The following is a 15,266-nucleotide window of genomic DNA, read 5'->3' as shown; positions in this document are numbered from 1 at the left end:
AAAACAAAAAGCTAAGCATAACTATGAAACCACATGGGAGAAGATTTAGAAACGCGTTAAGTAGAATGAAAACTAAAAAGTTGGAGTCAAGAACTAGATTTCAGTCCTGCTTTCAGTGTTTACTGTATGGCCTTGGATTTTAAAGAGGATTATGTAAGATATGTGAAATCTTTGTAAATTCTGAAAGTCCTTCAGAAATGCAAAAATGCTGGCAACCCACCCGTCCTTCTTCCATCCCTAACCACAATCTCCATAGATGTCATACATAAATAACAGAATATTTTAGCAGTGGAGTGACATTTCTTACTCATTCGGAGTTTTTTTTTTCTTCTTATCTGTACTTCCTAATTTTCCCTCACTATTTATATTGCCGTATGCTTGTATGCTATGGAAAAGGTAATGCTACAAACGTTAACGTATAATAGTATTATAAAAGTTAACATATAAGATTCTCCTTGATTGAAAGACAAAAAATGTGATCTTTGTCAAATTATGTATTTTAAACGTATTCTTTTAACTTCTAAAACTTATTTAGTAATAAAACTGACTTCACCTTTCCTACCAAAAAAGAAAAAGTTCACATATATAGTGAATAAGGCCCCAACCCCACCCCCAGGCAAAGAGAAAACAGAAACTGCTCCTTCCTCCCTGTGCCCACCCCCAGCTTCCCCCTGAAAACCTCCTCCAACACCAGGAGCAGGCCCAGGGAGGGCACCAGGGATCCTTCTCAAGGACAGGAGACGTAAAACAAAGAGGCAGCTGTTATCACAGTTACTTTATTACATCCAGGATATATCAGAGTCCATATCACCCCTAACTCCAGCCCCAGTAAAATCCTCCTTCCATACCTCTTAGCCTTTGGACAGGTTTTTCCCTCTGCCTGGAATGCCCCTCCTCTTCTCCATCTGCAAACTCCTATTCACCCTTGGCAACCCAAGACCCTAAGGGTCCCAAGTAGTGCTAATTATTCCCTCCTCAGTGCTTCCTGAGTTCATTCCGATATTAAAGCCTTTACCATCCTGCATTGATCCACAGGGCCCAGTCAATGATCTGCCTCTGAGCAGAGGCGCAAGACACATTGAATGGATACACACTGAATGTGAACAAGGGAATGAGGAAAGACACTGGGAACAGAATGTGTGGGACATAGAAGCCAGAGCTAGGAGGGTTGGGGCTCACCATCTGGGACAGTGACTGAAGAAGTATGGGGCACTGGGTGGGATCCATTTCTATCTGGCACAATCTTCTACCTTGGCGGGGGCTCTCTGGAGCTCCAAAACTCCAGGCTGGGGTTCAAGGAACAGTAAGGTTCTGCACACATTTGGGGTCTGTCCTTTCCCTATGCACCAGTGACATGTGGGTAGAGGGGGGTTGCTGATGCTTCCCCTGTCTCTCAGCTCAGATCTGACTCTGACCTAAATCCCAGCTTCACCCCCTCCCAAATAATCTGGAAGCCCCAAACCAAGGTCTTGGCCCCAGCCAATCTCCCATTCTCACCCCTAGTGAGAGGCAATGAGGGGAGGCAAACCAGAGTAGCCCACATCTTTCTCTTTCTCTCTCTCAGGGCAGGGAGCTGGAGCAGGCCCAGAAGTGCACCCCAGCGGCTCCAGCCAATACTCAAATCCAAGGACTGGCCAGTGCCACCTTTGGCAGCTGAGGCATGCACAGAGAGTCACCACAGGCTAGACACAAACAACTTTACCAGGCTTCATTCCCATCTGGAGCCAAGCCCGGACCCTGGCCCCCACTCTACCTCCCTCCCTACCAGCTGCCACCAGCCTTCACTGAGTCTTCTGATCCAGATCGAGTTTGCGCCGTACCAGCTGGCTCAGGAGGAACGCGGTGAGGATGCTGCTGCCTACGGTGAGCAAAAAGAGGCCAGAGAAGTTGTGGGGCCAGCGGGTGTGCAGAGGCTCATAGATGGGTCGCCGGGCCTCGTAGTCCAGTGCCACAGCCTCCAGCTGAGCCAGTGTGCACAGAACCAAGAAGACATGGAAGAGCTGATGGCCCTGCCCAAAGACGTGGCAGCTGCCAGGGAACCAGCGCTCAGGCATGAAGGCCGAGAAGAAAGCAGCAGCTAGCAGAAAAAAGACCACCTGGCATTTGTGGTAGAGAAGAGCTGGGTCGTCCACGGCAGGGTTAGGGGACATGAGGATGCGGTGCGCCACAGGGCTGATGTCCAACGCGTAGGCCAGTGCCGAGGGCACCTCCTGGCAAGTGCGGCCCAACAGGCCGGGCTTCTGGATGTACTTGTTATAGCAGGAGCCAGTGCAGGAAAGCCAGGCAAGAAAGGCGGCCATGGGCAAGAAAATGGCCTGCACTTGGGCATGCCAGGTGGGCTCAATGGCATAGTAAAAGTGTGCCAGGGCGCTGCCAAACTGGTACACAGCCACACCCACATAGTCCAGGAAGAAGAAGCTATAATGCCAGAACTCGGACTTGGCCTGCAGGAGGTGAGCCAAGGCACTGAGGGAGAGGTAGGTGAAGGAGGCGAGGACAATGATAAAGAGAGGCAGGGCGTGCGGGTCTCCCCAGAAGTCCACAGTCCCCACAAAGACGGCCAGCCGCAGCAGCAGCACCAGGGCCGCCAGCAGGTGGGTCCAGACGTTCACCGCCTCATTGTGCTGCTGGAAAAGCGTGCGGAAATAGAAGCGCCAGGTCCGATGCAGCGGCCGGTAGCCCACATAGATGTATGGCTTCCAGAAGAGGGGTGGTACTTCGGCTCGGTCCACCGTGAATACAGGCTCTGGCTGCACAGACGGCTGAGGCTTCTGGTAGTCCTGCCGCAAACTGGTTAGGAGGTGGCTGAGCTTCTGGGCCACCATTGTGGCCATGGCTGTGACCCAGGCAGGGAGCTGGGAAAGGCCAGAGAAAAATCAGGGGGCTGGTGTCCTCACCCTCTTGCCCCAAAAGCAGCAACTAGGGGCTGCACTTCCCAGTTCTTCCTCCCTCTTCCCTACCCCCTTCTCCCTACACTGACTTTAAGAGGAGAGGAGTCATTCTAAGGGAGCCCTCAGCTCTAATTCATGATTGTTCTGCTCCCTGATGTGTCCCAGGTGCCTAGAATGGTGCCTGGCACATGATAGGTGCTCAATAAATGTGTGAGGCATGCGTTATGTAATGAGGCTCACTACCTCAGCCAACTCCATTCCAGTCCAGGCTCCACACAGCAGCCCCCATTGTTTTCTCCTGTGTTCATGCTGCCATCAGTGTTCACCTGGTGGCAACAATGACCTTGGTAAGACACCTGCTGCCTCTACCTTTAGCTCCTTCAGAGTGGCCAGAGTCTCCCACTGACCCTCCATTACCCTACGTGATCTGGTCCCTACTACCTTTTCAAGCCAGATTCCTCAACCATAATGCACTTCATATCCAGCCACAGCCTCAACAAATCCCTGGGTCTGCTGTTTCACAAGCTGATAGCTTTGCACAAGCTGTTCCCTCTACCTGAGACATTTATGTCACCTTGCCTATCTGGCAAACTTCTATACATTTTGTCTGTGATACTTGCCCTGGTTTCCCTGGTCCACCAAACCTCTGGTGATGACCTTCTACTTGAATGCCTACCATCCTTTGACCATTATAACACATCTCATGGGCATTAAATTGTTAATGCAAGCTCCTCCAGGGTCAGCACTTTCTCTTATTATTTTGTGAACCCCTGGTGATTTGCAGGTAGCTGGTGCTCAATGTTGGCTGAGTTAAAAAACAACGTAACAGCATTCTGATAATACTTCATACCCTTCAAGGCCCAACTCAAAAAGCCACTTTTCCCCTGAAAGTCCCTAGTAACAACTGATCCTATAAGAACAGCCCTTTCCCTTAGCCACACCCCCACTAAAAAGTTCCCCGCTCCAGCGCTTCCATACTTGCTAACTGCAAATAAATTCAATCTAATGCCTCACTCTGGCATTCAAGACTCATGACCTGCTCCTACCCTCATTTCCCACCTAACCCAAATGTCACACCCTGTGCCAACTTCCTTTCCCTCTACTGAAATCCTTTAATACCAGTATAAGCTGCCATCTCCAGGGGACCTTCTTATTGCCCCCCTCACTTTCCTCTCTGGGAAATCTATAATGGGTTATACAATTTAGCATGTAAATATACTCATTCACTCATTTAGCACATACTTCTGATCCCTTGCTCTGCCTCAGATCCTGTGCTGGGTCCGGGGGAGAACAGAGTGGAAAATAATTTCATCCCTGCCCTCAGAAACTTCATGATATGAGAGAGGTTATAGAGAGGAAAACAAAGCATAGTAAATGCTTATACAGCACATGTTATTTGCCAGACACTGTCTTAAGCACTTTTGTGCGTGTTTGACTCATTTAAACATCATAATACTCTGTGAGATAGGTATTATCATTAAGCCCATTTTTCAGATAAGGAAACTGAGGCACAGAGAAGTTAAGTACACTGCCTAGGAAGCAACAGAGGTTCGTTCTAAACTCAATTTACAATCTTAACCACTGCCTTAAACTGCCCTTTGCAAGACAAGGTGGCAAGTACTATTAATCATTTCATAATTATATACTGTTCTGCCTGGTACCATTTGCCTAATTCAGGCTTATCATTATTCACTGTATCATTCATTAGGTCAACTATCTATTGAAAAACTAGCAGCTGCCAGACAACTCTCCTCCCTCAAATTCTCCCCAGCAAGCTTATTGGACTCAGCAACCAGATGTACTCTGTCCATCATTCATCAGATATTTATTGCACCAGTCACTCTAAGAGGCAAGGAGATTGGGGCTGGATAAACCAGTCAAGTTCTCTGCCACCAGCAGGACTATGATCACCCTCAACGCCACCCAATAATTTGCACACAGTCCAGGTAAATGCATAGTGATTGCTATGGAAAGGCAACATCAAGACAAGCCCCCAGCCCTCACTCCTCCTCACCCCCAGCCAGATTTGCATCCCTAAGCTCCTTCTGCATGACAGTTCTGGAGTCATCTCTAGTCTCTGGCCTTTCCTAGTCTAGGAGGGAGGGAGGAGTTAAGTAAGTCATTACACCACTGCATGAGGGATGCTATGACAGGCAGTACAAGACTCTTTTACTTTCTATTCCCAAAGAGCCTGGCAGGTTTAGGAAGCAGACCTTGCTGATAAACTAATTAGTGGGGCCATTTCCATCCAGAGCACAAGAACCCCCCAGCCCACTTGCTGGTTGGGAAGCCAGCACCGGGCTTCTCCTCCCCAAAAGACAAGGCTTCAGCCTCAACGAGGCCTCCGCCCTTGTCTACAGCTTTGTCTTCCCAACTCAGAACCTCAGAGGGCCAGAAAAGACCTCTGAAAACATCTCATGCAGGTCTTTTGTTTTATACTGAGGAAGCAAGAGCCCAGAGGCTGGAAGGCCTTTCCCAGAGTTGCCCAGTGCAGCCAGATTTCCATTCCACCACGTGGGAAAAGACCAGGGACTGATGACACGTGATGGTGCCCTAGTTGCTGAGCCCCTGTGATCTGTTCAGTCTAATACTCCATATCCTACTCTTAGAACTTCGCAAGTCCTAACAGCATGTTAAAGGCTCTGAGAAGTACTGTACCAAAGAAACCTGCTTCACTTTGTTAAACCTACATTTGCTGAGCTTACGTGACCAAGGATTCCTTTCCCAGTAATAATTATATTTTAAAGCTAGCTGAAATGCAGTAAGTATTTACTATATGCTCACTCTTCATAGCCTTGCTGCAATTAATTCTCATAACTAGCCTGTGAGGTAGGTACTATTATGCCCGTTTTGTTGTTGAGGATAGTGAAACTCAGATTAGGAGCTCCTTACCCAAAGTGATACCTACAGAGGAAGAGAGAAGGGGCGGGGGAGGGGAGGGAGAGAGAGATGGAGGCAGGATTTGGCCCCAGCTCTTTGACTGCAGAGCACAGATACTCTCTTGCTGCCCCACCTCCTGTCATACCTATCTGCATCCCAAAGAACTACTTTGGAAAACACTGGTCTAAAGCAGGCAACCAGGTCCTTTCCCATAAATTATTTCCTGAGGCTTCTGACAAGTGACTTGCATCCAGGGACCTCAGTCTCCCCCAGTTACAGCTACCCACTCATGTTGCACCAGTGAAGCTCACAGCTCCTTCTCAGGTGGTCGATAGCTCACTCCCCCAGGGGAGCCCTTCACCTCCCCCAGACACAGTGGGCCCTAAGCGCAGAACCCAGAGACCACATACTGGGATGGCAGCAGTCAAGCCACCCTATTTACTTTCGACCTCAGCCAGCGGCCCTGTTCAATTTGAATAGGTCTATTTTCAGAATTAGTTCCCATCTCCTGACTCCATGGAAAGGGGCCCTGGATCCAGGGAAAAGGAGCAAGGGCAGGGGTCTAGCATGAGCTGGAAGGATGAGAGTGGGTATCCAGAGGGCACCCTCGGGGCATACTCTGAGTAGTCTGCCTCGAGGCTGCCAGAACCAGGCATCCCACCCAAGTCCAGGACACTTCCATGGCCCCCCTCCAAGCCTCCTTAATTGCACTGGTTACCTAGGGGTTTCTCTTGAACCTGGGGGCTGATGACCTGCTGTGGAAGAGGGCAAATTCGCCAGATGCCAAGCACTGGGTGGCACTTCCACAGGTGAGGGTCACTAGGGGCGGGGCTTCCAGGGACTGTAGGTGTCTTGTGTGATGTCACCAGAGGGTGGAGCTAAAGACAACCTCCACCCTCTCCCCTCTCCTCTAACACCACTCCCACATTGGTCAAATCCAGGTTAAACTCTGCCCCTCTAGCCAGGCCTCAGCTGCAGAAGGAAGTTCATAGTTAACCTCTGCATGAAACATGTCGGGAACCCGAGGGCTGGCTGAAAAGCCGTGACTTACCCAAGATCACACAGTAAGGTGGGCAAAGCTGGGCTAAGATCAGGTGTCTAGAGCCTGGTTGATGAATGTCAGGCAAACCTGACTGACTTCTGTCCCCTACTCAGGGGGAATCAGAATGGAAAGAAGTTAAGAATTAAGGAGAAAATAAACACTATAAAGGCTCATGAAGGAGATGGACTTCAGATTCAGACAAGCCAGGTTTGACTCCTGATTCCATAACATACTACCTGTGTGACCTAAGACAAGTGACTCACCTTCTCTGATCCTTGCCTCCCTTGTGAGAATTGTAATATTACCTACCTCATACATTGCTGCAAAGATTAAATTTATTAGAAAAAAGTTTCAGCACAGTTTGGTGACTCAATAAATAATTGCTATCATTAGTATAGATTATTAACAGTAGTAATAATTAATTATTACTATTAAGAGCAGTAGTATTTGAAGTGTCTCCAGTCTGAGCATTAGTATTTAAAATATCTCCATTTTTTGGAGAGGCTGTGGAGAAAAGGGAACCCTCCTACACTGCTGGGTGAGAATGCAGTTTGGTGCAGCCACTGTGGAAAACAGTATGGAGATTCCTCAAAAGACTAGGAATAGACTTACCATATGACCCAGGAATCCCAGTCCTGGGCATATATCCAGAAGAAACCCTACTTCAAAAAAGACACCTGCACCCCAATGTTCATAGCAGCACTATCTACAATAGCCAAGACAAGGAAACAGCCTAAATGTCCATCAACAGATGACAGGATAAAGAAGATGTGGTATATTTATATAGTGGAATACTATTCAGCCATAAAAACTGACAACACAATGCCATTTGCAACAAAATGGATGTTCCTGGAGAATGTCATTCTAAGTGAAGTAAGCCAGAAAGAGAAAGAAAAATACCATATGAGATCTCTCATATGTGGAATCTAAAAAAAAAAAAAGAACATAAATACAAAACAGAAAGACTCATATACATAGAATACGAACTTTTGGTTGCCAAGGGGGTGGGGTGTGGGAAGGGACAGAATAGGATTTCAAAATTTGTAGATACTGAGAGGCATATGTAGAATAGGTAAACAAGATTATACTGTATAGCACAGGGAAATATATACAAGATCTTATGGTAGCTCACAGCGAAAAACAAGTGACAATGAATATATATATGTTCATGTATAACCGAAAAATTGTGCTCTACACTGGAATCTGACACAACATTGTAAAATGACTATAACTCAATAAAAAAAGTTAAAAAAAAAGAAGCCTGTAACTCTTCAGCACCTGGTTTTACAACAACAACAATAATAATGATGCTCCTCTGTATTTGCATAATAAAAAATAAATTTAAAAAAATACATCTCCAGCTTGAATAATTTGCTTGGGGTTCTTTAATAAACTCAGTCCTCTTCTAGCCCTCAGTAGCTGATTCCACGGGGTTTGGGGGTCTTAGAAAGTATTCTGTGTCTCTTTAAACATTTACCTTTCTCTGAGGGTTTATTTAGGGACCAGAGAATGTGGCTGGAATTTGGACTTCTGCGGATACTGACCTTACTTAATTAAAGTGTTCTTGGCAAAGATCATTCAGAGTAACCTCTCTGGATTCACAGAGCTCTGAAGATTTGCACTTGCCCTTTGACCTAAGAGAAGTGGATGAGAAGTGAAATCCCCAGGGAAAAGGGCCTCCACCCCAGCAGCCCCAAGAGCCAGATCCCTGAGCGGGAGAGTAAAGGGGGTAGATTGTACTAGCAGGTAATCCAAAAGGCATGTGGCCTGGTTGGGGCACATCTGGAAGGTTTGGGAGGTTCTGGGTTGGCTGAACTTCAGAACTGAGATCTCCAGGGCCCACGTGGGAGTTCCTCTGTCAGTCTGAGCAGTGCCTTCCTTGTCTCCCCTCTCACCTCCCCAGCCCTCCCAATTCACATCCCCTTTTCTAAACTCAGGGTCAATTTCCTCACCTCCTTCCTCAGCCAAAGCTTGCCACCCCCTAGTTCCTCCTGGTCTCCACCTGATACACACTGTCAGAGAGTCCCCTGATATCTCTGAGGGCAAAACAGCAGACCAGGTTGTGGGGATGGGGTAGTAAGTGGGCTCTGGAGCAAGAAAGCCCTGAGTTATACTCATCCCACAGATTTTACTCAGGGCCTACTATATGCCAGCCACAAGGCTACAAGGCTGGGGCACACAGTGACTGAGGCAGACAGGCTCCCTGCCCTTCCAGGTCACACCCACATAAATGAAATGCCCGTGGGCCCAGAAAAATCCAGCCCAGAGAGAAGCCACTCATGTGGTAACCATGGAGAACTAGAGACAGTTGCCCAGGGAGGCCAACTACCACTCACTTCGGGCAGATATTTCAGGAGAAGCCAGGTCCGCATTCTTGTGTGAGGATGGGATTTCAGGTCTGTGTCTGGAACTTGCCAGCTGTGTGACTTTACTAAAGTCCCTTCATCCCTCTGAGCCTGTTTCTTCATTTATATTCAGAGGATGATAATAGCTACCTCTTGGGCTCTTGCAAAAGCAAAACAAAGTCACGGATACTAGGTGTTGGCTCTGGCACCACATCAGCTCCACTATTTTTGTTGGATTCTAGTCCTGGCTCAGCCACCCAGACCCTGCATGACACCTGGACAAGTCCGTTCTGCTCTTGGTCCTGTTTCTCCAAATGTTGAAAGAGAGTGAATTCACCAGTGACTTCAATGGGCCCTTTAGGCCCTGAGACATTCCAACAGTATTTGTTTTAGGTTTACTACATGTCAGGAGCTGAAGCTTCAGCAGTGAACTAAGCAGTTAAAACACTGCTCTTATAGAACTAAGAGCCCAGCTAATTAACAGCTGCGGGTAACACCTAAGGGTATTAATACCCTGCCCTCTTAGAGCTTAATAGCCTAACTAAATAGCACCTAACTATTCTAAATACTATTGATTATAATTCCACTTCTTCTTTTGCCTCCTTCCTGCCATGCAAAATATTCATTGTTGCTTCTCTGGGCCCTGATGGTTCAGCAAAACAACTTTATCTTGCCGTCGAAGGCAGAGTTTAACCTCATTAGATAAAAATAATAAGGCCAGACCAGTGCTAACAAGGGGGCTGTCAGAGGCAAACCCTCTTGAGAGGTTCTGACAAGAATGACACAATATAGCAGAGCCTGAGATATTATTCATAAGACTGGCACTAGCATTAATAATTTACAGTGGCTTGCTGTTTACAAAGAAGTTTCATACTCACTTCACCTCTCCCTTGAAGCAACTCATTGAACCTACGGCTAAGCTGGTGTCACGGCAGCAGAGGCAGGGTGGCAGAGCACATCTATCTAACTCCAAAACCAGTGCCCTTGCCCTTTATCCACTGTGGTCAGTTCCCAAGCCCCCAGTGGGTGGCCATAGATTATACAAGCAAAGTTTTCATCCCTGGCTGACCTCCTGATATCTCAGCAACTGGGTTACCTCCCTCAATGCAAACCAGTTCCCCAGTTCAGCCCAATGTGGTTAAACAAAAAGTCCCTCCATGTCTTCCAAAACTGAACAGAAACCGTTTTTGTTTTTTTGTAACTGCTCTGGGCCTCTATTTGCACTGAAAAGTGTGATCAGATTGAAATAAATAACTCTTAAAGGAATTCCTGTGCATCTCAGGCTCACAACTGTGAGGACAAGGAAGAACCTGGTGGATGCAAACAGACCCAAAGAGGTTGGGTGAGCTAGCTACAGGTGCCTAGCACAGGGGGACAGAAAAGGGACCTGGGTTTCATCACTGACCTGCAAGGGCTCCTCTTGGCAGGGGAACTAAGGCTGGGGAAAGGCAGCCTCTCACCAAGGGGCCCCGAAGTGACACAAGCCCCATGATGGGAGGCTGGGGCCCTCTCCAATGTGACACCCACCTAGAAGCAGCCAGGCTCTGAGAATAAATCAAACTCTTAAACTCCCCAGCCCTGGCCTGACTTGACCTGACCTTTCACTCCCAGCAGGCCTTGGGGACAGTGGGAGCCCCCAGGGAAACTTCTGGAAGTCCTCAATGCCTAGTCTTGAGCCAAGTGCTTCCCTCGCTGGGTGGGGGAACCCCCATTCTCTCCTGACACCAAGAAAGTCTTCCCCATCCCAAAGGGCCTCAGCTCCTTGGAGGAAGAGCCCCTCTCCGCCCCCAACAGTGCTCTTACCGTTGTTTCCCGTTTCCCAACTGGGAGCCCCCCACATCACCCAGTTCCATATATTCACACCCCTTTTCTCCCCCGAATCTCCCTAGAGTCCTCCTTCAGTGCAAGGGGCGTGCTCGGTGCCTATCCTCCTCCAGGACACCATGGCCTTCCCAGGGCACATAGCCCTTCCGCCCACTCCTTCAATGAAGTGCTCCTGTTCCAGCTCTGATGGCCCCTCTGCTCCTGCCTCCTCCTACTCCTCCCTGGGATGCTCCCCTTCTAGCTCTGCTTCTCCTTCCTGCACCCGCCCCTCCGCAGTGGCGCACCCCCACCACCAGCTGATTCCCCCTGGCATCCTCCCACTCTCCACAGGAGCCGCTTCCTCTCCAGCTACGCAGTCCTGCGTGTCCTCACTCGCTCCTCACGTACCGTTCCCCCCGCCCCGCCACACACAGACACATCCCTGAGCTTCCGCGGCGCACAGCTCCCCGCGCTCCTACGGGAGCGCCCCCTCTGCCCGCCGCCCGCCCTGCCCCGCCCACTCTCCCCCAGCCCGGTACCTGCGGAGCTACGAGAGGCCGTCGACGTCTGGGCAGTGAGCCGGCAGTTAACGGGGCAGCCGGGCGGAGGCCCCGCCCGGAGCCGGGGAAAGGCGGAGCGGCGGCGGGCGGGAGTGGGCTCGCTCGGGACTCGGTGCTCAGGGCCGGGCTGCCGCCCGCCCCGACGAGGGCAATCTCACTCGCCCACAGCTCCCGCCTGGCTGGGCGCCAGCAGCCTCTCCCACACCGCATCCACGTGTGGCACGCGGAGGCGACAGGCTCACCCACACCGGCGACAACAGTCTTGAGAGTTCCTGTGGTCCTCGTACAGATGGAGACTCGGAGGCCCAGAGGGCAGAAGTGGCTGTCCAGCAGAGGCTCCAGCTGAGCGGTTCCGATTTCCGGTCGACTTGAACCGCAAGCTCCCGAGTCTGGACCCGACTGACCTGAGGGGAAGAGAGCAAGTTGTAGCAGGAGCATCCAAGTTTCCCAGCTAGAGCCCGCAGCCCAGGCTTGAAGCCACTTAAACCCACATACCTCACCTCACTAGGGTACTTTTGGTCGAAATACGCCCGACCTTCCCCATCCTCATCTCTGTGCCCCTGTCTTATTCAGGGTCCCACCTAAAGCCCTCTCCTTGGGCAGCTTCCCCTGATCCGCCCAGCCAAGGCAGTTTGTTTGGACTTCTATTAAAACACCCACTTTCTACTCAGTGTAACATCTCCCCTCATGAGAGGGAGCACCTGAAGGATGAGGAATCCTATCACATAGAAGGCCCTCAGTAAATAATGGACCAACAATGGCGGGGGTTGTCTGCTCCTCAGATGCGTGAAGATCTGGACCAGGCAGAGAGGGGAGATACCCCCACCTCATCTTGCTTGCACCCAGCCTGATGGATGGAATGCCAAGAGGAGCCAGTTTAGCAGGGACACTGCTCTGCCCTCAGGGAACTTTGAGAGACAGTTGTGGGTTGCAGAAATGATGACAGGACCCAAGTCCTGGTGCTACCCCCAACTCATCCTGTGACCTTGGGCAAGTCTCCTTGTTCTCGCTGGGCCTCAGTTTTATTACCAGTAAATTGGAGATAATAATATCAACCTGACAGTGTTGTTAAGAGAATTAAATAAAGCAATGGATATTAAGATTCTTTGTCAACTGCAGTGTACTAGAGGAATGTATATTTCTTCATTATAACAAAACATATATGATCATGAGGTAATAGAATGTTCAATTTACTTCAACAATTTCAATCACACAAGAATTACTTAAATGTCCATTACCCCTGTGGATAGAAAAAGTGGCATAGAAAATCCAATCATTTAGAACAGGTAGGATATAGGAAATGAAAACAAATAAGGACATTATTGAGATTATATTCTATCACAGTGAATAAAAACTTGGAAGGTGACTTGGACTCAGCTTCCATTTTTGAAACACCTGCCCTGTCCTGGACTTGTTTTTGAAGTTATAATTTATTAAGCTCTTGCCATGCTCAGAGCGGTGCACTACACAGTTGCCATGACTACCTCCTTTGGTCTGAACAACCCTATTAACCCATTTTACAAATTGGGAAACTGAGGCTCAGAAAGGGGACACAAGACTGTTATATTATCTCATTTGGCCTCATTGCTTCCTGCATGGTGAGCGTGATGACCCCCATTTTAGAGATAGAAAAACTGAGGCCCGGGGGGAGAAATAATTTATTTCAGGTCACATAGCTCCCATTGTATTCAGGCTCTGGGAAGTGGACCTGAAGTTGTTCCTGGGGGAGAAAAGCCACTTAACTGTGAAACTTGGCTGTGGATATTTGAGAGCTGAATGATAAAAGTAATAAAAGTAAGGAGAGTGGTCAGTTATGAAGCACTTGCCATGTGCAAAGCCCATTAGATGCACTGTAGGCCCAGGATGTGGTTCTGTCATTATCTCAGTTTGTGGATGAGGAAACAGGCTCGGGAGGATGCTACTTGCCCAAGGCCATCCAGTTGGCTAGTGGCAGGCCTGGATCCAAGTCCAGCTCTTATCTGCTGCACAGTGCTGGTATCAAAGAGTGAAGCTGTGGGGCTGGGACGCTTCCTTCCCTACCCTGTTCTGCTCCAACTCCTTTCCCAGCCCAGGCAGGGTGGGAGCAGGGCAGCCAAGGGCATCCCTTCCCTTCCCTCCCCCAAATCAGGCCAGCTGGGTGAGGCCCAGAGATTCCACTGCTCCAGGATCCCAAAGCCCTGTAATCTTTTGAGTCCAGACCTTGGAAGGGGGACCAATCTGGTAAACTGTGCATCATCCAGCTGCCCTCTGAGGGCCAGGCTCAGCCCTTGGAGGAACAAGGTCTCCTGGGAGACTGGATTCCTGGGCAGGCCTAAGGAGCCAAAAGCCTCAGAAGTCAAGCTCTGAACTGGGAGACCATCAGGACAGGCTTCAGTGGACTCAGAGTAGGAGAAAGGACAAGTCAGGTAGCCTGAGCTGTCTGGAACACATTCTAGTCTTTTCCCCAAAATAGGTTCAGCCATTCATTGGAGGCAGCAAAGTAGTAAAGCACATGAGTGCATTCTGCCTGGGTTCACATCTTAGCTCTACTACTTAACCAGCTGTGTTACCCTGGGCAAGTTATGTAACCTCTCTGGACATCTACCTCCTCCACTCTAAAACAAGTTAATACTACTTACCATATGGTGTTGTCATGAGGAGTGAATGAAACAATACATGTGATGAGCTCACAGTGCCTGGCATAGAATGACTGCTTGGTAAATGCCAGCAATCACTCTATTTCAATTCTTTACCACTTCCCTTTGCCAATAATTGAGAAAAATAAGGGCTTGCTGTAAGCCCCCAGATTTCCAGGTGGCTTGTTACACAGCATCATTGAAGCAATCCTTGACTCATACACATAGCAACCAGGATTCAAACCCACAATCTCAACCATGACTGGTGCATTGGGAGTGCAATGCAGGAGGGACCAATTTCCTCCAGAGACTCACTGCCTAAAGACCACTTGGGGTGAGTCTTACAGGACAAGGAGGAAGTTACCAAGCCATGAGGAGGGGAAAGAACTTCTCAGGCAGAGGGAACAGCATGTGCAAAGGGGCAGAGGTATGAGTGGTGGGGTAAATTTAGGGAATGAACCATCACGTCGTGGTGCTGGAGCATAGGGGACCTGGTGGCAGCAGATGACATTAGAAAGGTAGGGAGGGGTGAAAATGTAGAGGGCCTCACCATGGTGGGAGGGCTATCTCCTGAAGGTGATGCATAGCCTGGAGTTAGAGATTAGAGAGAAGGTTTTCTCTGGATAGAGTGGGGTGGAGTGGGGTGGCTTTCCTCTCACTTCAAGCCTAGTGAGGGGGCATCAGGAGATCCATCAGAGAGATGGTGAGCATCCCCTGGAACTCCATAGTCTGGTATCTGACTCCTGCTTGAGAATCACAAAGGAATTAGTAGCAGCAGAGTAGAGGGCAGTGGTGGAAGGATCTGTACTCCCACGTAAGCAGGCTGTGGGTCTGTGCTGCCCCCAGGCCAGAAATGGTCCATAGGAGAGAGTCAGCCTGAGGCAGCCTTGGATCCAGCCCAGAGAGGTCTCTGGACCCCTCAAGCTGCAACCTCGTAGACAAACCCTCATTTGTACTCTACCTCCTTCCTTGTCTCACTCTGCCCACTCCCCCTCCTTTGCTTCCTGGAATCACCTCCCAAATAAACTATTTGCACCTAAGTTTCTGTCTCAGTTTCTGATCTGGGGGGAAACCAGAAAAGTGCCCCCATCTACAACAAGAAAGAGTCAACTTTAAATCCCTGCCAAGCC

General features: G+C 49.2%; 1 protein-coding gene across 1 annotated transcript; it reads right to left on the bottom strand.

Moving 5' to 3' along the window:
- Window positions 1-757: 757 nt before the first annotated feature.
- On the bottom strand, window positions 758-11,548 carry PAQR7 (progestin and adipoQ receptor family member 7). The gene is made up of 2 exons (XM_031464397.2): window positions 11,501-11,548; window positions 758-2,855 (listed from the first exon to the last, which is right to left on the bottom strand). The coding sequence occupies exon 2, from the start codon at window positions 2,832-2,834 to the stop codon at window positions 1,782-1,784; it is 1,053 nt and encodes a 350-aa protein (XP_031320257.2). The 5' UTR covers window positions 2,835-2,855; window positions 11,501-11,548; the 3' UTR covers window positions 758-1,781.
- Window positions 11,549-15,266: the final 3,718 nt, after the last annotated feature.

This window comes from Camelus dromedarius, chromosome 14, assembly GCF_036321535.1.
Source record: "Camelus dromedarius isolate mCamDro1 chromosome 14, mCamDro1.pat, whole genome shotgun sequence".
NCBI lineage: Eukaryota > Metazoa > Chordata > Mammalia > Artiodactyla > Camelidae > Camelus > Camelus dromedarius.
This window is presented reverse-complemented; position numbering and strand designations above follow the sequence as displayed.